The sequence below is a fragment of the Harpegnathos saltator genome, unplaced genomic scaffold, assembly GCF_003227715.2.
Source record: "Harpegnathos saltator strain DR-91 unplaced genomic scaffold, Hsal_v8.6 scaffold13, whole genome shotgun sequence".
Taxonomy (NCBI): domain Eukaryota; kingdom Metazoa; phylum Arthropoda; class Insecta; order Hymenoptera; family Formicidae; genus Harpegnathos; species Harpegnathos saltator.
In genome coordinates this window covers 7305-28290 of record NW_020229906.1, presented here as the reverse complement: position 1 = coordinate 28290, position 20986 = coordinate 7305, and the positions used below count along the sequence as shown (strand labels likewise).

General features: G+C 40.0%; 1 protein-coding gene across 1 annotated transcript; it reads left to right on the top strand.

Annotated features, from left to right (window-relative positions):
- The first annotated feature begins 238 nt into the window (after window positions 1-238).
- On the top strand, window positions 239-6892 carry LOC105183110 (farnesol dehydrogenase). Its single transcript, XM_025307847.1, has 5 exons — window positions 239-622; window positions 1196-1322; window positions 1903-2035; window positions 3840-3980; window positions 6723-6892. Exons 1-5 carry the CDS (start codon window positions 319-321, stop codon window positions 6786-6788), a joined length of 771 nt encoding a protein of 256 aa, XP_025163632.1. The 5' UTR covers window positions 239-318; the 3' UTR covers window positions 6789-6892.
- The last annotated feature ends 14094 nt before the right edge of the window (window positions 6893-20986 follow it).

The window sequence follows — 20986 nt, the reverse complement described above, 5'->3', positions numbered from 1 at the left end:
TGCTGGTGAAGTGAAGTGTCGAATGTACGAGATTTGACGCACGTATTTTGCATACGTGATAATTAAGTCGTCTTACATTAGCGTTATCAATTTCCACATGTATGTTTATGCGTGATTATTACCTCATGCAAAAGTATGGACAGGGGACTACTGAATATTCGGAGGAATTACTCTGAATCGGCCGAGAGTCGGACGATTGGAGGGCGTCGGGTAATACGGCTATATAAAGAGGGAAGACGTAGCACACACGCTATATTGTTCGCAGCAAATTACGAGACAGTGTTGGCGCGGCAGTGTTGGCACAGGAACTTGGACGCGATGGATCGCTGGGTGAGCAAAGTCGCGCTCGTCACCGGGGCAAGCGTCGGAATCGGCGCGCAGGTTACGAAAATGCTCGCGCAGAAGGGCATGAGGGTGATCGCTGTCGCGAGGCGGCTGGAAAAATTGGAGGAATTGGCGGCGCGCATCAAACGCGAGCACAAGACCGAGATATATCCGATGATGTGCGACGTATGCAAAGAAGAGGATATCCTTCGGGTATTCAAATGGGCGGACGATAAATTTGGCGGTGTTGATGTACTGGTCAACAACGCCGGTACTCTTTCGAACGAATCGATTATAGGTACGATTATAGGCTTGAATTTATCTTTATTCACTATTAATCCGCATCTCGGTCATTATAAATTTGACCACCGGATAGAAGCTCACCGGATATATGTACTCATTAACGCGAGATTCGAAGAGTAAAGAGTAGAATTGGGATAATAATATCTTTCGAGTAACTCAATCGTTTAGCTCAATCGTCGTTAAAAAAAAAAAGTAACGAGATTTTTTTCTTTCTTCTTTTCTTCTTAGTTTCTTTCTCACTAATAACTTTCTTTCAGGCTGTCTCTTTGCTTGCTTCTTCTTTTCTTGAAGTAATAAAGTAACAATTCCGTGTCTGTTATCGTTATTCGAAATATGTGTAAACATCGCGTTATTGTTGTCAATAAGGAGAAATAGCATCGTTAAAAAGTTGCTTTTGGAAGGGAAAGAAACCTTGGGAGACACAGGCGTTCTTTCTCAATCTTACTTCCTATCTTAGATATGCAAAGAATTGCGAGAATTGATAAAAGTTTCCAGCTGATGTAGTGCGAGCCGAGTATGGAGTACATATATTCAACAGTTACATCGTTCGTCATTGATTTGTTAATAGACGGATCAACAGAGAAATATCGGGCGATCATGGAAGTGAACGTGATCGCGATGGCGATTTGTTCGCGGGAGATGTCGCGTTCCATCAAGAAACGTAAAACCCGCGGTCATATCATCAATATGAACAGGTACGTGGAAGTGAAGTACGCAAAAATAGGTCTATTTTAAAACCAATTTGTATGTTAATCGTAGAACACGTTAGAACATAGCGGTCGGATATTACGCAACACGTGTCATCCGACGACAACTTGACTCACTTAACAATTAGATGAAATTGCGACATATTACACATGGCACATCCGTTGCCGTAATTGACCTTCACACGTATCATACGGTATTTACGTATACGTGTATCTTGACTACCATAGAAGAAGCAGCACAGTCGCACAATTACAAATCGTAAGATGTCGTGTGTAAAATTATTTATTTGGCGAGTACAACATGTACGTAATAGATCGACCACCAAAAAGCGGATATTGCGAGTTATTAATAACTCGCAAAGTAGACACGGGGAATCGAGTATGTCGAGAGAGACAATCAATAGCGACTTTATTCTCAATCTTCGATCTATCTTCCGTTCGTTCAGAGATGTGTGACCATTATCTCAGCAAGTGAATGCGTACATGAAGACACACACACACACACACACACAGATTTAGATCATAAGATCGACAATTGCTGATATTACTGCTATGATTTAATTCACAGCATCGTGGGTCACTACGGGGAAGCAATGGTTATGTCGAATAGTCTGTACTCCGCCAGTAAATACGCCGTCACCGGTATGTCACATAGTTTGCGCCATGAAATGATCGCTGCAAAGCTCGACATAAAAGTAACGGTACGTAAAGCGCCAAATATACTGAATAAAATACTTGATAAATAAAACTTATTGCAAATCGGATCGATCCGTCGAAAGAGGACAAAGTATCCCAAGTGTCAGTATCGAGTCAGCCAAAGAGATCGCTCCGACCGTCGGATCAAATTTACCCTTGTTGCATTCACAGTGAGACAGTGAGACAGTGAAACAATGAAGCGTTATCGTTGTTTCGGTGCCAATATTACGGCAACGTTCATATGCTTATCGTGGGAGGCGACTAATTTATCATCGAGAAAAACAGTAAATCGTATCGGATCTTTTTTTATTCTCTCAATCAAATAAATAAAATTACAGTTTCTTGCGATTGTATTGGGTGAGTGCAAAAGTTCGTGCGGAGTTTCAATAGATGGAGTTATAAGCGTCGTAAAGTGTTGTCATTAATACTTCCATCTACATATTATATAACGTTGGAAAGGTGACGTCTTCAGCTGTTATTAAAAAAAAAATCATTTGTTTTCATACAAACTGCTTCGAGAAATATCACTTTAAAAATGAGTATCGATAAGGTGCATTTACGGCATGTTATGCTTTACGAGTTTCGGAAGGGAATAAACGTTGCCGCAGCCGTAAAAAACATTCAGGATGTTTATCAGGATGAAGCACCAGCTAAACGAACTGTGGAAAAATGGTTTGCTAAATTTCGGCGCGGAGAATTTAACCTTGAAGACGAGCCACGCTCTGGTCGACCTTCTGACATTGATGACGATGTTTTGCGTACTTTAGTGCTCAATAATCCGCGAATTTCAACAGAAGAAGTTGCTACAGCACTAAACGTTGACCGATCAACCGCTTTTCGGCGTTTAAAAAATATGGGATTCGATTTGAAGCTCGATATATGGGTGCCCCATTTGCTGACCGAGAAGAACAAAATCAAGCGAATTTCTGCAGCCGTTTCTTTACTCGGGCGGCTCAATAACGAGTCCTTTTTGGATCGACTAGTGACGGGCGATGAGAAATGGGTCCTCTATAACAATGTTCAGCGCAAACGGACATGAAAACAATCAGGTGAGCATGGTGACGCAATGCCAAAGGCCAGTTTGCACCCGATGAAGGTGATGCTCTCTGTTTGGTGGGATTGCAAGGGCATAATCTATTTCGAGCTTCTCCCCGCTGGCGAAACGATTGATTCGGACAAGTACTGTCGCCAATTAACCAATCTGAATCGAGAAATAAAAGAGAAACGTCCGATTTTGTCAAATCGCAAGGGAGTCGTCTTTCATCACGACAACGCCAGACCACACGTTTCGAAAAAGACGCTGCGCAAACTGAAGAGCCTGAAATGGGATGTCTTAACGCATCCACCGTATTCTCCTGATATCGCACCATCTGACTATCACTTGTTCCGGTCATTGCAAAATTATTTAAATGGAAAAAACTTTGACTCTTTGGAGGCCTTAAAAAACGGCATCTCTTCGTTCTTCGAATCTAAACCGCGCAGTTTTTATAATCGAGGCATCCGTATGCTGCCAGAACGTTGGGAAAAGATTATAGAAAACGATGGAGAATATATCATTGATTGAATAAAGATTTTTGTTTGTCTAATCACTGTGTGACTTTTACTCACAAACTCCGCACGAACTTTTGCACTCACCCAATACATTAGGCGGGGTTATAATTTTGTTTCGGCGTCGACGGCTGATATCAAATTAGAATTTTCGTCTCGATCGAAGCGATGATCAAAGTATTCGTAATGAAAAAGAAAAGGAAAAAAGGATAAAATCATACGACTTATCAAAACGATTAATGATGAAACTTTGGGGAACAGAGCATTAGCCCCGGCATCGTGGATACAGATATGGTAAGGGACTTTGGTGTCACGCCAGAAATGCTGAGAAGTAATAGTCTGCAGGGCCAGGATATCGCTGATGCGGTGATCTACGTACTGAGTGCGCCGTCCAACGTGGAGGTACGACTATTTAAATATAATTATACGACTTTTACGATTTTCTTAATTTGAGAAGACATGTTTGCACATGGGGCAGCACACATATGTAAGCATCTGCATACTGACGAATAAATCGTTAAACATGCGCGCACGTATAACGTGAAGACGTGCAATATGAATGTTGAGAGCATTTGAGCACTCAAATAATTGATATTTTGTTGTAGAAATCTGTTGAGGGGTTGAATGTATCAGTATTTTTATATGTTCATTAAAGTTGCAAATCGATGCATTACGATGTTAAGTACAGGGATTGGCATTAAATTGGCATTGGCGGTTCTTACATCAAACAGCAAAATTAATCGATCACTCGTTATCGCAACATTCATCTAGATCAGTGTTTCTCAACTTTTTTCTTATCTCACGGCACACTTGAATTTATAATCAAACTTCCGCGGCATACTTAAAAAATCATGATGATCAAACAAAGAGTATAAAAAAGAATATACTCTTTTTCACTTATTTATTAACATAATTAACAGAATGCACTATCACAGCCAAAAATAAAACAAAACAATTTGTGGTAAATATTTAGAAGTACACAGTCAGCTCCGATTTTAATGAGACTAGGCTCATTCGACGTGTTTTTGCACGAGAAACAACTTTTTCCTGTGGTAAAATCGTCACTCAGTTCCGCGAAGCGAGATATGAAGCGTTAAAGCAGATCATAATTCAGGTTAGGAAAGCTGTTATATCGACGAACTTTGGCGACATAAACATGCTTCGTAACTAATTTCGAGTGTTCCGTGACCTTGATGTTGACATATCTAAACCGATTTGTGATATCGTTGCTCAGTAATACATTCGTCGCCTAGAGAAGTGCGTGTATTCGTGCATTATTCCCGTCAATAATAGTAATTTCTTAACACGACATAAATATGCCTCGTAACTAACATAAACTTCCCGAGTAATATGCAAAAAGCTTCAGTCTGTGCTCACTGTTCGTTAAAAAGTTATTAACAAATGAAGTTAGTGATAAGAGTTTGCACCGAGCATGTATACACACACACACACACACACACATACACACCGAGGGGGGGGGGGGGCGGGTGGGGGGTCGAAGGCCCCCCCGCACGTCCCCTTCGGTGTGTGTGTGTGTACACATGCTCGGTGCAAACTCTTATCACTAACTTCATTTGTTAATAACTTTTTAACGAACAGTGAGCACGGACTAAAACTTTTTGCATATTACTCGGGAAGTTTATGTTAGTTACGAGGCATGTTTATGTCGCCGATAGTTCGTCGATATAACAGCTTTCCTAACCTGAATTATGATCTGCTTTAACGCTTCATATCTCGCTTCGCGGAACTGAGCGACGATTTTGCCACAGGAAAAAGTTGTTTCTCGTGCAAAAACGCGTCGAATGAGCCTAGTCTCATTAAAATCGGAGCTGACTGTGTACTTCTAAATATTAACCCAATTTGTTATAATTTGTAATAAAAAGATAAGTAAAATTCTTAAAAATTTTTCGCGGCACATCTTAAATTCTCTCTCACGCTACACCAGTGTGCCGCGGCACACCGGTTGAAAATCACTGATCTAGATCGATCGACAGAATAGACGTCGGCTGTAACGAAGGATCAGAAGCTTCAAGTTGCAAGTTACAATTGCTATATTATAACATTGAAAGTAATTGTCGGTCGTGAATTATTACTGGTTGGGACAAACATATTTTTCTCTTTTCTGCGCTCTGCGTTTCGTCTAAAGCCGTTTCGTTGACTCGGTTCACTTTCGTATAAACCGAAATGTCTGCGATCCGTATTATTTAATAGTATTTTTCGATTGAAAATAAATGTCGATGTAACGAGACTTGTTAAACTCAATCGTTAACTTATGCACATATCGTTAATACGAATGTTCTCACATCGCTATACATATAGGGTGTCCCATTTTAAAGGACCCACTCAAATAACTCAGAAGCACTGCGTTACATCGAAAACTGCTTGAGACAAAAGTTGTTTGGCTTGAAGGGGATCATGAGACAGCGATAGCATTTGTCTGAACTGTTCTCTGAAGCATTTTTTTATTTGCTTAATATATTTTGAGATATTTAAGGAAAACTTGGTAACTTTTCCAACATTTACCTTACGATATCTTGCTAACTATTCGTCGAAAGAAGAAATAGTATTACACTTTTTTACTTTATTGACTATTAAGAATATACTACTATAATAGTGCCCTAACTTTTATTAATTCAATAATTTTGAAATTTCCAAAGGTCGATAAGTTAGTCAAATATCGTAAGGTAAATGTTGGAAAAGTTACCAAGTTTTTCTTAAATATCTCAAAATATATTAAGCAAATAAAAAAATGTTTCAGACAAAAGTTGTTCAAATTAATTGAAAAAGTAGGAAAGATGATATAATAAAAAATTGGGATTTCCATTTAAGAAAATTGATGATCAGTGAATATCTCGAAAGTGGAGCCATCTATATGGTAAACAAAATGCTATCGCTGTCTCATGTCCCCCTTCAAGCCAAACAACTTCTGTCTCAAGCATTTCTCGATTTAACGCAGTGTTTAAAATGGGACCCTCTATATGTAATATCAGCGGACTGCAACTTTGCTAAAAAATAAAAAGTTCATGCTACATTGCTACATGATAGGCAGACTGTAATGTCGGTGGAAGACTACGTTTTAATATTGCTTGTTTTCACTATGATAGTATCCAAACCGCACCTTTGAACTTCCGTTTCTCTTTTCAGATAACCGAACTGACAATAATTCCTCAAGGCAGTCAACTTCATCAGATCGAAATTGCATCAAAATAATATATATGCTGTATATTGAATAATGCATGAAAATGCAAGGATGCAAGAATGCTCCTAAAATTATTTTTGCGAAGCAAGGCAGGCTCGACTAGGCAGAATTAGAAGATATGTAACATATACTAAGGGCTGGCTAGCAATTTTTTTAGAAACAGATGTCAACTATAACAAAAGAAAATAATACTTGCTACAAGATTTTTCTGCAACTTTCTGTGTAAGTTGAAGCGATAACGTTGATGTAATCGAGTATATTTTATGATTTTGACATTGGAAACAGTATACATACATAATATGCACGACGTGTTTTCTTGACACGTCAATATATACATATACATATATATATATATATATACAGGGTGGACCATTTTAACCTTTAATGGAGAATAACTCGACCGGTGAGCGAAATAATGAAAAAAGTTTCATACAAAATTTGTTGGACAAGAAGGGGGACGTATGACCATATCCTTGAATTTGACCTTGACTTTGACCTTAGGGGTTATTTGAAGGTCCAATAACATTTTTTAAATGGAATTGCCTATTTTCGACCCCGGATTTGGAAAGAGCGGGAAATTTTAGAATAGGATATGGTATGATCGATAAGATCAAATGTCATGTTTTGAGGTCATTTCAAAGTCAAAAGGAACTTATACGTGTATTCATGCGAAAATCGTATCTGTATACGGGGATTTCTAAATTATCTTCTACACTTAGCATTACCCAGAGACAACGACGTGGACGTGGTAGAATTCTGCCTCTTTCGGGGTGCTTGTTTAGAGTGAGTCCCCTTGCCTCTCACTATGCATACTTTGCTATTGTTAATCTAGCTATTCAAAAGGTTTTCGAAAGTTGCACCGTTAGCATTTATGCAATAATTGAGCCTTCTTTGGAAATGGGCCACTGTGCTGAGCAAGACATTTCGTGGAATCACTTCACAAGCTCGTCTTATGCGATTTTCCATATCTTCTCTTGTTGTTGGTTCTTCTTTGAAAACAACTTCTTTCAAATAGCCCCAGAAATAAAAATCGAGTGACGTCAAATCAGGAGAACGAGGAGGCCATGCAATCGGACCCTCTCGACCAATCCATCGGTTCGGGTACCTTTCATCTAAAAACCTCCTGACTATACGTGCAAAGTGCGGTGGTGCACCATCCTGTTGGAAGAACATCCTTCGCCTGGTTTCCAAGTCTACGTTCTCCAACAAATGAGGCAATTGGTCTGTGAGCAAATCGAGGTACGTATTCACAGTACGTTCGAAAAAGAATGGACCGACCAGTTAAGTATCCATTAACAATCCCGCACCAGACATTGAGGCTCCAGCGGTGTTGATTGTCAATCGCTCTATGCCAGTGCGGATTGGTATCGGACCAATAATGGCAATTATGCCGGTTCAACTCCCCTGTGTTCTTGAACGTCGCTTCATCGGAAAACATCACAAATCTAAAAAAATTAGGGTCCCGATCGATCTGCTGTAAGGCCCACCGGCAGAACTCGAGGCGTCGATCAAAATCAAATAATAATTGAGTTTTATCTCAATGAACAATATTTATTATACTAGCTTTATAATAATTATTGTTATAATTATTATTATCAATATTATTTTTGGGCGGATAATGATAATAATAACAATGATAACACTATTTTGTATTCTCAGCGAATAATTCCTTACGAGTGAAAAATGTAAGCATTACTCGGAAGCGACGTGGACATATTGTCTTTCTTTGCGTGCTCCTAGCGGCCACATGTGAATGCCGCAGCACTTTACGCTCAGCGCTTTCCGAGGAGACGACATCCGTGTAACGTGACGATCAGAAATTTGACCACGAGGGCACGTACTGGGCAAATGACACGTCAACGTCGTCATCACGAATATGACGAGAATGACGTTCGAGTGCTGACTATTTTGGCATCGGTCTATCTCGATCCTCATATTTCGAGCCGTAGACTGGAGGTATCCACAGGAATACCGAAGTCCACAATCTTGCGGATTTTGAAGGATCGGAAGTACCATGCTTATCATATCACTTTGACCCAAACATTATTACCTGCCGATTTTGATCGACGCCTCGAGTTCTGCCGGTGGGCCTTACAGCAGATCGATCGGGACCCTAATTTTTTTAGATTTGTGATGTTTTCCGATGAAGCGACGTTCAAGAACACAGGGGAGTTGAACCGGCATAATTGCCATTATTGGTCCGATACCAATCCGCACTGGCATAGAGCGATTGACAATCAACACCGCTGGAGCCTCAATGTCTGGTGCGGGATTGTTAATGGATACTTAACTGGTCGGTCCATTCTTTTTCGAACGTACTGTGAATGCAAATACGTACCCCGATTTGCTCACAGACCAATTGCCTCATTTGTTGGAGAACGTAGACTTGGAAACCAGGCGAAGGATGTTCTTCCAACAGGATGGTGCACCACCGCACTTTGCACGTATAGTCAGGAGGTTTTTAGATGAAAGGTACCCGAACCGATGGATTGGTCGAGAGGGTCTGATTGCATGGCCTCCTCGTTCTCCTGATTTGACGTCACTCGATTTTTATCTCTGGGGCTATTTGAAAGAAGTTGTTTTCAAAGAAGAACCAACAACAAGAGAAGATATGGAAAATCGCATAAGACGAGCTTGTGAAGCGATTCCACGAAATGTCTTGCTCAGCACAGTGGTCCATTTCCAAAGAAGGCTCAATTATTGCATAAATGCTAACGGTGCAACTTTCGAAAACCTTTTGAATAGCTAGATTAACAATAGCAAAGTATGCATAGTGAGAGGCAAGGGGACTCACTCTAAACAAGCACCCCGAAAGAGGCAGAATTCTACCACGTCCACGTCGTTGTCTCTGGGTAATGCTAAGTGTAGAAGATAATTTAGAAATCCCCGTATACAGATACGATTTTCGCATGAATACACGTACAAGTTCCTTTTGACTTTGAAATGACCTCAAAACATGACATTTGATCTTATCGATCATACCATATCCTATTCTAAAATTTCCCGCTCTTTCCAAATCCAGGGTCGAAAATAGGCAATTCCATTTAAAAAATGTTATTTGACCTTCAAATAACCCCTAAGGTCAAAGTCAAGGTCAAATTAAAGGATATGGTCATACGTCCCCCTTCTTGTCCAACAACTTTTGTATGAAACTTTTTTCATTATTTCGCTCACCGGTCGAGTTATTCTCCATTAAAGGTTAAAATGGTCCACCCTGTATATATATGAGTACGTATGTATACTGGAAAGCAAAATAGTTACGACAGTTTTTTTTCTAGTGACATGGGTAATCCGTGAAGTTGTGAATTTGAGAATCATTTACATAAGGGAGAGAGAGACTGCCGCGATCTTTTTCTTTTTGTGCAGTTTGATTAAACGGTAATTCTCAAATTCACAACTACACGGATTACCCACGTTACTAGAAAAAAAAAAACTGTCGAAACTCTTGCTTTCTAGTGTATATATGTGGTGTGTGATGTACACACACATTATAATAATCATGTGTGATTTGTCACCAAGGTTATTGACTTTTGTTCTGCACATATGCACGTATAATTATTTACTCTCCTGTATAATTATATATTATATAATTTTGGGAAATAAAGAAAATTTGCGATAGATTAGGTAGATAGACGGGTAGATAATTTACGATAGATAGATATAGAAAATTTACGATAAATATTAGCTATTGATTTTTATGTTACGTGTATACATTGATTCTCATCTAAACTTCATATATGTTTGCATATAAAAAAAGAATATTAGACTAAAATTTGATATTAGATACTGTTCTGTACGGCGCGTGCTGCGTGGCGGACAGCCGGGCTCCCAGGCGCCGGTTTCTCGCGGGTGTGGGTGACGGATATCGGCGATCTCGCAGACAATAGCGCGGTACTTCCGCCGACGTCCCGCGCGTAGCTACTAGTGCCGATCTTGGTCGCTACGCAGCGCGTTCATCGATTATTCAGCTGCTCGCAGCTAAGATTCGGCCGTCCGGGTGATATAACCGAGCGCGACAGCGAGCCGCGTGTCATCGCATGGCCCAACGCCGATTGTGGTAATCTCTGGTGTCAGGTTTGTGCGACTTGTTGTAACGCCCATCTTTACCGACCCTGCTCTAGACTTCCCAGTGCAGATTTGGCGTGTAGTATAGATTCGAACGACCGCGCACTGTACACTCTGCCGAGTTGAAGGTGGCGCCGATATACCCTGCTGGGTTGAGAGCTAATGGTTCGAATCTACTTGTTCAACTTTGAGTTCTTTGCGTTGCCACGATTCAGGAGTGGGCTTGGCCGCCTCCGTGTGGAACTGGTGGGAACTCTCTCTTTGCAAGCGTCCGTCGAGGACCTTGGTTATCAAAGGAGCGGCGTGGCCGCTTTCTTTGGAGCTTTGAGAGCTCTTTCCTTTTCCAAGCGTTTGTCAAGGACATTGGCAATTTCAGGAGCGACGTGATCGCTTCCTTGAGAACTTTAAACACTCGTTCCAAGCATCCGCGGGACCTCGCACAAGAGCGACTCGCGGTCGCTTCCAGCCTGACAGAGAGCTCTCAGCGCTCTCGTTTTCTTTTTCACGAATTCCTCTGGGCCTTGGCATCTTGCTGGCCGTTGAGTTTGGAAGGGCAAGCCTTTCGAAACGACGGAGGTCGTTTCACTTTCGCGCTCGTGGACGTACTTGTTACAAGTGTTGCTCGGCTCGGCTTTCTCGACTTGGATTTACGACCCGAGAAGGCCGCACGAGATCCGTGTATATTACCATTCCAAACTACGATCCTTTTGATAAGGGTGTTCCGGCATCCCCGCGTCACTGTTTCTAAACGAACTGGCGCGGCAACAATGAAAAATGTTAAGGTAACATTAATAAACATACTGTTAGCGCTAATCTCACTTCTGAAGAACTCTAAGCGTTGGTTATCCCACCTCCACATAAATTAAGTAAGTGCTTCTTCAAAAGACGTGTGTTCGATAAATATGCCGATATGCCTGCTGGATGAGGCGGTAAAGTTTCTCGAGCGTATCATCGCTGACCGTCTCGTCCAGCATTTGTACCTGGAAGGCCAACAATTTGGTTTCCGGTTGGATAGATCAATTCTGAATGTGGATTGCGTATTGATAGCGTCCGATAGCTTATCCGGCAAGCCGTGGAGATGGAGGAGTGTTGTTGGCGGTGTCCCTACCAACGTCTTCAACACTCTCCACTGAGCGCTTCTCTACGTATACAGGGTGTTATAAAAGTCCCGGAAGAGCAGAATAACTCGAAAAATATGAGTCCTAGAAAAAATGCGAAGTCTGGGTTTTTATGATTTTTCCTGGCTATCTGATGGTGACCTTGGATTTGACCTTGACGATGACTTGAAGGTCATTTCAAGGTCAGGTCAATTTTTTAAAATGGGAGCCCATACTTTTGACCCCAGAAATTAAAAGAGCGGAAAATTTTACGTTCGGATGTGACCTTGAACACTGCCAAATTTCACCTCTGAAGATCACATAAAGGTCTAAGCTTGTTTCAGGCTGAAAACGCGAATATCTTCGAAAATGCACCTGCTAGGGAGCAATGTTACGCATAAGAATAAGAATGTAGAGGTCAACGAGGGACCTCTTCAGCCGTGACCTTGCCCTTATTCTCAAGGTATCGAGTTAAGATTACTATTAAGGTCAAACCGGACTTTTTTAGGACTGAAAATCCATGCTTTTGACCTAAAAGTGTCAAGATTGAAAAATTTTACGTTCGGATATGACGTTTTCAACCTTGACCTGTCAAACACACTGTCAAACGGTCAATGGGGAACATTTTGAACATCTCCTGTAATCTCAGGCCGAGTTACAAGATGCTTTGCCTTCGGTGGCCGGGACTAACCGAATCTTGCCTTCAGTGGTCGGGTTTGAGACACCTTGCCTTCAGTGGTCGGGTTCCGAGACGCTATACTTCCAGTAGACTTCACGATCAGTGAAGTAACGTAAAACGCATAATTTTGGGAACAAGGTCAAGGTTGAAAACGTCATATCCGAACGTAAAATTTTTCAATCTTGACACTTTTAGGTCAAAAGTATGGATTTTCAGTCCTAAAAAAGTCCGGTTTGACCTTAATAATAATTTTACCTCATGACCTTGAGAATAAGGGCAAGGTCACGGCTGAAGAGGTCCCTCGTTGACCTCTACATTCTTATTCTTATGCGTAACATTGCTCCCTAGCAGGTGCATTTTCGAAGATATTCGCGTTTTCAGCCTGAAACAAGCTTAGATCTTTATGTGACCTTCAGAGATCATATTTGGCAGTGTTCAAGGTCATATCCGAACGTAAAATTTTTCGCTCTTTTCATTTCTGGGGTCAAAAGTATGGGGTCCCATTAAAAAAATTGACCTGACCTTGACAATGATCTTCAAGATCATTGTCAAGGTTAAATCCAAGGTCACCGTCAGATAGCCAGGAAAAAATCATAAAAACCCAGTACTTCGCATTTTTTCTAGGACTCATATTTTTCGAGTTATTCTGCTCTTCCCGGACTTTTATAACACCCTGTATATGCGTTTTTCTGAGTTTTCCTGCGTTTATGTGCGTTTTTGTGCATTTTTTTGCGTTTCTTTGTGTTCTTTGCGTTTTTTTACGTTTATGTGCTTTTCGGGCGATTTTCTGCGTTTCTTTGCGTTTTTCTGCGTTTACGTGCGTTTCTCTACGTTTTTCGCTTATGCGTTTATGTGCATTCATGTGCGTTCTTCAATCTTTCTGCGTTTTTCGGCGTTTTCTGCATATTTTCTGCATATTCTTCGGCGTTTTTTACCTTTTTTCGGCGTTTTTGTGCGTTCTCCGGCATGTTTCGGCATTTTCCTACGTCTATCGGCAATTTTATGCGTTTTTCAGAGTTTTTCGGCGTTTTCCTGCGTTTCTCGACTTTTTGTCTGCGTTAACGGCCACGCCTCCGGTTCGTTGATCCAACCCTACGCTCCGATCGTTCGTGACGTGTCGGGCGCAAGAATTTTTAGGAGAAGGTGAGCAATTAGAGTCGGACGTGTGTGTGTGTGTGTGTGTGTGTGTGCGCGTATGTGCGTGTGTGCGTGTGTGCGTGTGTGCGTGTGTGCGTGTGTGCGTGTGTGCGTGCGTGCGTGCGTGTGTGTGTGTGTGTGTGTGTGTGTGTGTGGATGCGGATGCTTTATTATTCTCTAAGCTGGAGGCTTTTGCGGGCGCATGCTGAGTCCGCGTGTTGTCGCTCGATACACCGTTATTCTTGTTTCGCTGTCGGCACGTGCCGTGGAGATCTTGTCACGATGTTTACAACGAAGAAAATGTGTTCGTGTACATGTGAACAGAAGTCGACATGAACGTTACATGCATTGAGATGGATTTTATCCATGCCAAGTAATTAGAGGGAATTTACACGAGTCAAATAGTAATAGTGCTTGGGTATAAAAAATGCTTGAGGCGAACTATATACATCGAAGTAAAGAGGTTAATCGGTGTAGAGCATACGAACGGTGACTTTTGTTAACTTACTGATTTTTGAAAATTTAAAAATCATCAAATTAACAAAAATCAGGGCGCTATTGTAACAATATATTCTTGAGACTAAATGAAGTAAGAAAGTTTAGTACCACTTTTTTCCGACAAATAATTAGCGAGATATCGTAAGTTAAATATTGAAAGAGTTATAAAGTTTTCCTCAAATATGTCAAAAAATATTAGACAAATAAAAAAATGTTTTAGACAAAAGTTGTTAAAATTAACTAGTAAAAAAAGCAGTGTAATAAAAATAAGGGTTCCCATTAAAAAAATGCAAGTTGACCTTCAGGTGACCTTGAAAATAGAGGTCAGGGTCAAAGTCAAGGTCATCATAGGGTAGATCACTTAAATCCCTACAACTTTTGTCGAAGTCATTTTCCTTGAAACTTCAATACTGAAGAATTATTTGGGGTGGGACATTAAAATGGGACACCCTGTATACTACTGTGATAAAAAAATAAGGTGAATTTGTTTATAAAATGAAAAATCTTTATTTGTTCTTCCAAATCAATTTCATCGCCCTCAAAGTACTCCCCGTCCGACACAATGCACTTATGCCAACGTTTTTTCCAATCCTCGAAACAGTCAGAGAAGTCTTTTTCCGGGATGGCCTTCAATACTTTCTTCGATTCGGTTTTTATCTTCTCAATCGAGTCGAAACGGTGTTCGCGGAGCGGTCTTTTCAGTTTGTTGAACAGCCAGAAGTCGCACGGTGTTAAATCAGACGAATACGGTGGTTGTGGAACGATATGGGTCGAATATTTGGCGAAATGTTCTCGAAGAACCAATGCAGTGTTGGACGGTGCATTATCGTGGTGCAAGAACCAAGAATTGTCTGCCCATAATTCTGGCCTCTTGAGACGAATAGCTTCACGCAAACGACGCATAACACTCAAATAATATTCCTTGTTAACAGTTTGGCCTGGCGGAAGAAATTCATAATGCACAACACCGCGATAATCGAAGAAAACTGTCAACATGACCTTGATTTTTGAGCGACTTTGGCGCGGCTTTTTCGGTCTTGGTTCACCTTTTGCGCGATATTCGCTCGATTGGTCGGTTGTTTCCGGGTCGTATGCATAGATCCAAGTCTCATCTCCCGTAATGATGCGTTTCATGACGTCCTGATAGTCAGAAATCATTGTTTCACAGATGTCAACGTGACGCTTTTTTTTCCGAAAAATGGAGTGTTTTTGGAACCAATCGAGATTTGACCGCTTATGAGGCACGAAACATCTTCTAAAATGGTTTGGGTTGATCCAAAATGAAATGCCCGTAGCATCAGCAAGGTCTCTAATTGTCAATCGACGATTTTCGAACAGCAAATCTTTGATTTCCTTGACGTGGCTTTCATCGGTAGATGAAATTGATGGTCGTCCGGGGCGCTGTTCGTCTTAAACTCGTTCTCGGCCTTCTTTGAAGTCTTTGCACCACTTGTAAACATTTTTTTGCGACATAGCTTTGTCACCAAAGGCCTTCTACAACATCCTCAACGTTTCCGCGGCAGAATATTCATTCCGCAAACAAAATTTAATGCAAATTCTTTGTTCAACAAAATCAGACATAGTAAAAATCGAAAAGCTCACTTTTGTATGTTTACAAAAATACATATAGCTCTGTAGCAATTGAATATATTGACATGAAGTTCTGCATAGATGTCAAAGACAGTGCTACCAGCCCACCAAAACATAATTTTATGATTTTATAGTACCCGCGAAGTTTAAATGAAAAATTCACCTTATTTTTTTATCACAGTAATATATGGTGTACTTTTTCACTGATTAAGGCGTTCTGATGGTAACCGTGAACATAAAAAATAACTCATATTTTGCTATATAAAAATCACTATACAATATTTAACTTTTAAAATAAACTTTCTTTGCTCTGGCACACATAAAACTTATAAAAATTGTTATTACAATATAATTCTACCGAAACTCTTGTCGATAGTTATCTTTTGTCAACAAACTAAAATAAACTTTTTTGTACTTTTGACTTATTCCCTTCTCCGGGATCAAAGTCTTTTTAATCACACAGAAACAAATTATCACTTTGTCTTGTCGTGGTTAACTTTATGTACTCCTATGTCCTCACGCCTTCATTCACGTCGTCATTCACGGAGTGGTCCATTCGCTCCTCCTCTTGCACCCTGGGCGGCTGCACCGTGTCCCCGCTCGTTTCCATCATTTCGGGAGCTGGTTCGATGTCCTTTGTTGTTCTCTCTATTTCTTTCGATAGTGTCACTGTTTTGTTCAGGTTCAGGTTTTGGTTCTCTTTGTCTTTATAAGTTTCCTTCACGATCGTCTCCGTTACAATAATAGAATCGTCTGATTTCGATTTTATCGAATCTTTTTCTATTAGATTTTGTTTCTCTAACGGTTCTTTTGATATTTTATTACCGTATTCTATATCCTTTAATACTTTCTCATTTGTCGTCGATTCTGAAATTTCGGTGATTGAAATTATGGGAACGAAATTATCGTGTTGCTCCATTTGATCGTGCCCTTTCGATTCCTGACTGGTTGTCATTGGTGTGCTAGTTTCTTTTGGGTTGAACTGTCTATTCTTGTTTCCTTTGGTACGTATTCTCTGTGATGTTTTCTCACCCATTTTCGTACTTTTTGGTGTATTCTCTTACTAGAATGCTCACTGTTTCCTCTTCTGACGATTCTTCATCAGAAGTATTAATTAGATGAATCAATCCTCTTCCTTTTGGACTGTTTATACTTTTCCAGTTCTTTAGGTGTCCTACATTGTCCCCCTCGATTCCTAGGTCGTGGAATGGTTTTGATGTCCACATATGGCTCTCTACTCGTTTTCCATACTCTGGTAGATAATTCTATTGAGCTATCGGATTTCGTGCTCTTTTTTTCTTTTTTGAACACTTTCTGTATACCACTTGCGGATGGTTGTCCTGTTTCTTTAATAAATGTCTCCATCAACTATGGCTGTCGTCTTTCGTGAGACTCTGTCCACTTCTCTGTTTGGCCTTTCGTTTGAGCGATTATTCTTTTCATCGCTTCGTTCTTTACTTTTTGCTCCGCGGTTTGTTGCCTTATCCGCTGTAAATTTTTTTGCATTAATCTTTTTAATTCTTTTTCCTCTCGGTTTACACTTTCCTGCTCTCTCTCTTAGCTTCTGTGGTTAATTTCCCTAATTCTGCCAAGGAATCCGGAAAATCTGGATCTCGCTTCGGATGTTTGAATTTTCTGTGCGGTTTATGGTCGCCCATGTTTGTAGTTCTGGAAATAAAATGGTGTACTAAATTTCCCTGTTGATCATCTTTCTCATTTTGCGATGTGGTGAGTTTCGGGTTACTGTCACTTATTATACATTCCCTACTTTCTATTATATTAATTAGGTCATTATCATTGCCGCCTGAATCAGTTTCGCTTGTTGTATCGTTATCGTATGTATATGTTTGTGTTGTTTCGTTTGTCGTTTAATGTAAAGAATGAATTTGTGTTTCTCTTTTATTATCCCGCATTATTGATTCTACATTTATATTGTTGTTTCGCGAAACTAATTCGTTCAAGTTTTCTAAGTCTATTGTTTCGTCTGGATGTGTGGAGTCTCCGCTATTCTGGTAATATTTTGAATTTATTGAATCAGAGCTGCCCCCGCTATTTAGTAAATATCTTGAATTACTATTTTCATTCTGAAAATTGCTCCCGCTACTTTGTATCCTGAATTATTAGAGTAGCCCCCGCTATTCCGTATAACTGTAAAATTTTTCATGTTTTCCGTGATATTTAAACTTTCGGCTACTTTTTGATCTATTTGTGTTAATATTTCTTTCGGAAATTGTCTTAAATGACTTTTTATTGATTTAAATAAAGTTTGAAACAGTTGTAACCGGACTGCGAGTCCTTTCCGATGGAAGATTCAGGTATTCTCTAAATTTGAGTCGGTCGCCGCACGTCCATTGTGACTGCGTTCCGGCGTGTTCCCCACGGGAATGGACGGGTCTCCTCAGGGAAGTGAATTAACGCCGCACGTACATTCAGAGGCAAGTATGGTGTCCCTCGGCGATGTCGTATACGCCGGGAAAACAATCGAGAGCGATGACAGGCATATACGCATACGCATATGGGCGTACTGTATAGCGCGAGAGAAGTTAAGAAAGAGATGTGGTGGGAGACGTTCCGATGTTGCATCCTTATCGTACGTCGCACGATCGAGAGAGAAAGCATTACCAGACATGGTACAGTTAATGGTGTCCCCAATAGCTGTCTCACTCACTCTACGCTTGAATGCAGAGAATATGAGTGAGACAGCTATAGAGACGCCACGCTGTTTCTATAGCTGTCTATAGGTGTCTCGCTCGCTCTAATAGCCATGTATCGCGCTTTCCTCTTTTCTCATTAGCAGAAATGCCGATTAAGGGAATCCTGTCTGTAGACCAGAAAAATAAACTATTTTCATGAATTTTTTTTTCGGAAACTAAGCAGACGATTGATTTCAAACTTGATAGAAATAATAATATATGTTTTATTGATAAGAATAAATTTTTATAGCGTTATATGAATAATAATGTAGCAAATACACAAAAAATAACGTGACGTGTTTAGGCGCGCGCCGTTTCACGGTTCCTATAAAATCTCGAAATATGGTGGACTGGGACAAAAACGCAAGTGAGATAAAAATGCTACTTAAAATGTAGGCTCCGCTCTTGAAAATATAAAAAAAAATTAGGAGACTTAATAATAATAAAATTACAATTATAATAACGAAACGCTATACAGCATCTCCTGAAACCAGAGAAAAAACCTTTTTCTTATATAAAAAAGTCGATCGATCGATTTCAGCATGTAGTTACATATTCGAAACATGTCTATCTATCGTGTGAACTAGCGAAATTAAAAAATATTAATTTTTTATATGCACCGCGTTGTCTGTCTCTATAGGTGTCTCGCTCGCTGTAATAGCCATGTATCGCGCTTTTCTCTTTTATAACGCTATAAAAATTTATTCTTATCAATAAAACATATATTATTGTTTCTATCAAGTTTGAAATCAATCGTTTGCTTAGTTTCCGAAAAAAAATTCGTGAAAATAGCTTATTTTTCCGGTCTACAGACAGGATTCCCTCCTTAATCGGCATTTCTGCTAATGAGAAAAGAGGAAAGCGCGATACATGGCTATTAGAGCGAGCGAGACACCTATAGAGACAGCGTGGCGTCTCTATAGCTGTCTCACTCATATTCCCTGCATTCAAGCGTAGAGTGAGTGAGACAGCTATTGGGGACACCATTAACCATACCACGTCTGATAATGCTTTCTCTCTCGATCGTGCGACGTGCGATAAGGATGCAGCATCGGAACGTCTCCCACCACTTCTCCTTCTTCACTTCTTTCGCGCTGTACAGTACGCCCATATGCGTATGCGTACATGCCTGTCATCGCTTTCGATTGTTTTACAGGCGTATACGACATCGCCGGGGGACACCATACCTGCCTCTGAGTGTACACTTGTGAACTAAAAGGTATGTGCACCGATTTTTTGTTGACTTCGGAACGCGCTCCAACTTGAGGAGAAAGACAACCACTGCTTCATACGTCAGCGCTGTCACTTATTACGAGAGCAAAAGGATGGCATATACGAGTGTCAAATAAGTAGTGATTGTGGCGTAGACACAAATGTCTTGGAGACTTTGAGTTATAATTGAAGAAATGAAGAAAACAAATAGTGATTGTGAAGAAAAGTGGCAAAAGGCTTAATAAAATTTGTAAAACAGTATATTAAAGGAGAGTATTAATTGTCTAATAATATTTTAAGTGAAAAATATTTTTAAATTTGAGTGTAAGTTAAAAAAGTTATAAACCATAATAGTAGCAACGAAAAGTATGAAACGTTGAGTTTTTATGTTTAAACAAAATGAGGAAATATTCATATATTCAATCGAAAAACCTGTTGAAATGTAACTAAATTTAACAATCTTTTCCAGGAAGTACTTTCAATTCGCGTACTAAGAAAGTGGATAGTCGGGACGTGGGTCTGTTTCTTTTCGGGGAACTTTTGAGTTAATGCACACTAGTGATAAATTGGAGTGAACGTAAGTATATAAAAATGTTTCACTCTAGGCAATTGCGCTAGTTCAGAAATTCTTCGAAAACGAGCGGACCTAAGGTCTGTTTTTTGTAGCTGTGTAATCAATGTATACTTTTGAAATTTGAAAAGAGAAACGTATATTTAGCAGTGACTGTGATGTAGGAAAGAGGGAAAGACAGCTAGACAAGCTAGTGCAGTCAAACGCACACACACACACACACACACACACACACACACACACACATTTTAGCTACAAATAATAAATTTTTATAGCGATCGAATGTATATTTGTTTCATTTCAACTTATTGCACCAGTTTAGAGCTTCTTCGAAAACAAACAGATTACATTTGAATATTTTCGTAATACATATAATAATATATTATCTTGAATATTCAAAAGATATTGCAATCTAGGATGTTGCGATATTTCCGACATTCTTAGAATTGGAGGTGGTATTCATAATCGGATTAACGCTATGCTTGATGTTGCCATAGTGCGCTAGGACAAAAATACTCTAATCGAAAGAGAAAGGCATTATCGCTGCCTTGCATTATAAAACGATCCGGGGGATAAAAGGGGGGGGGAGGGTTATCGGGGGTTTCAATAATTCAATTACTCTCGTTTTCATTTCTGCCGTGTTATCTAAAAAAAACAGAAAAAAAAG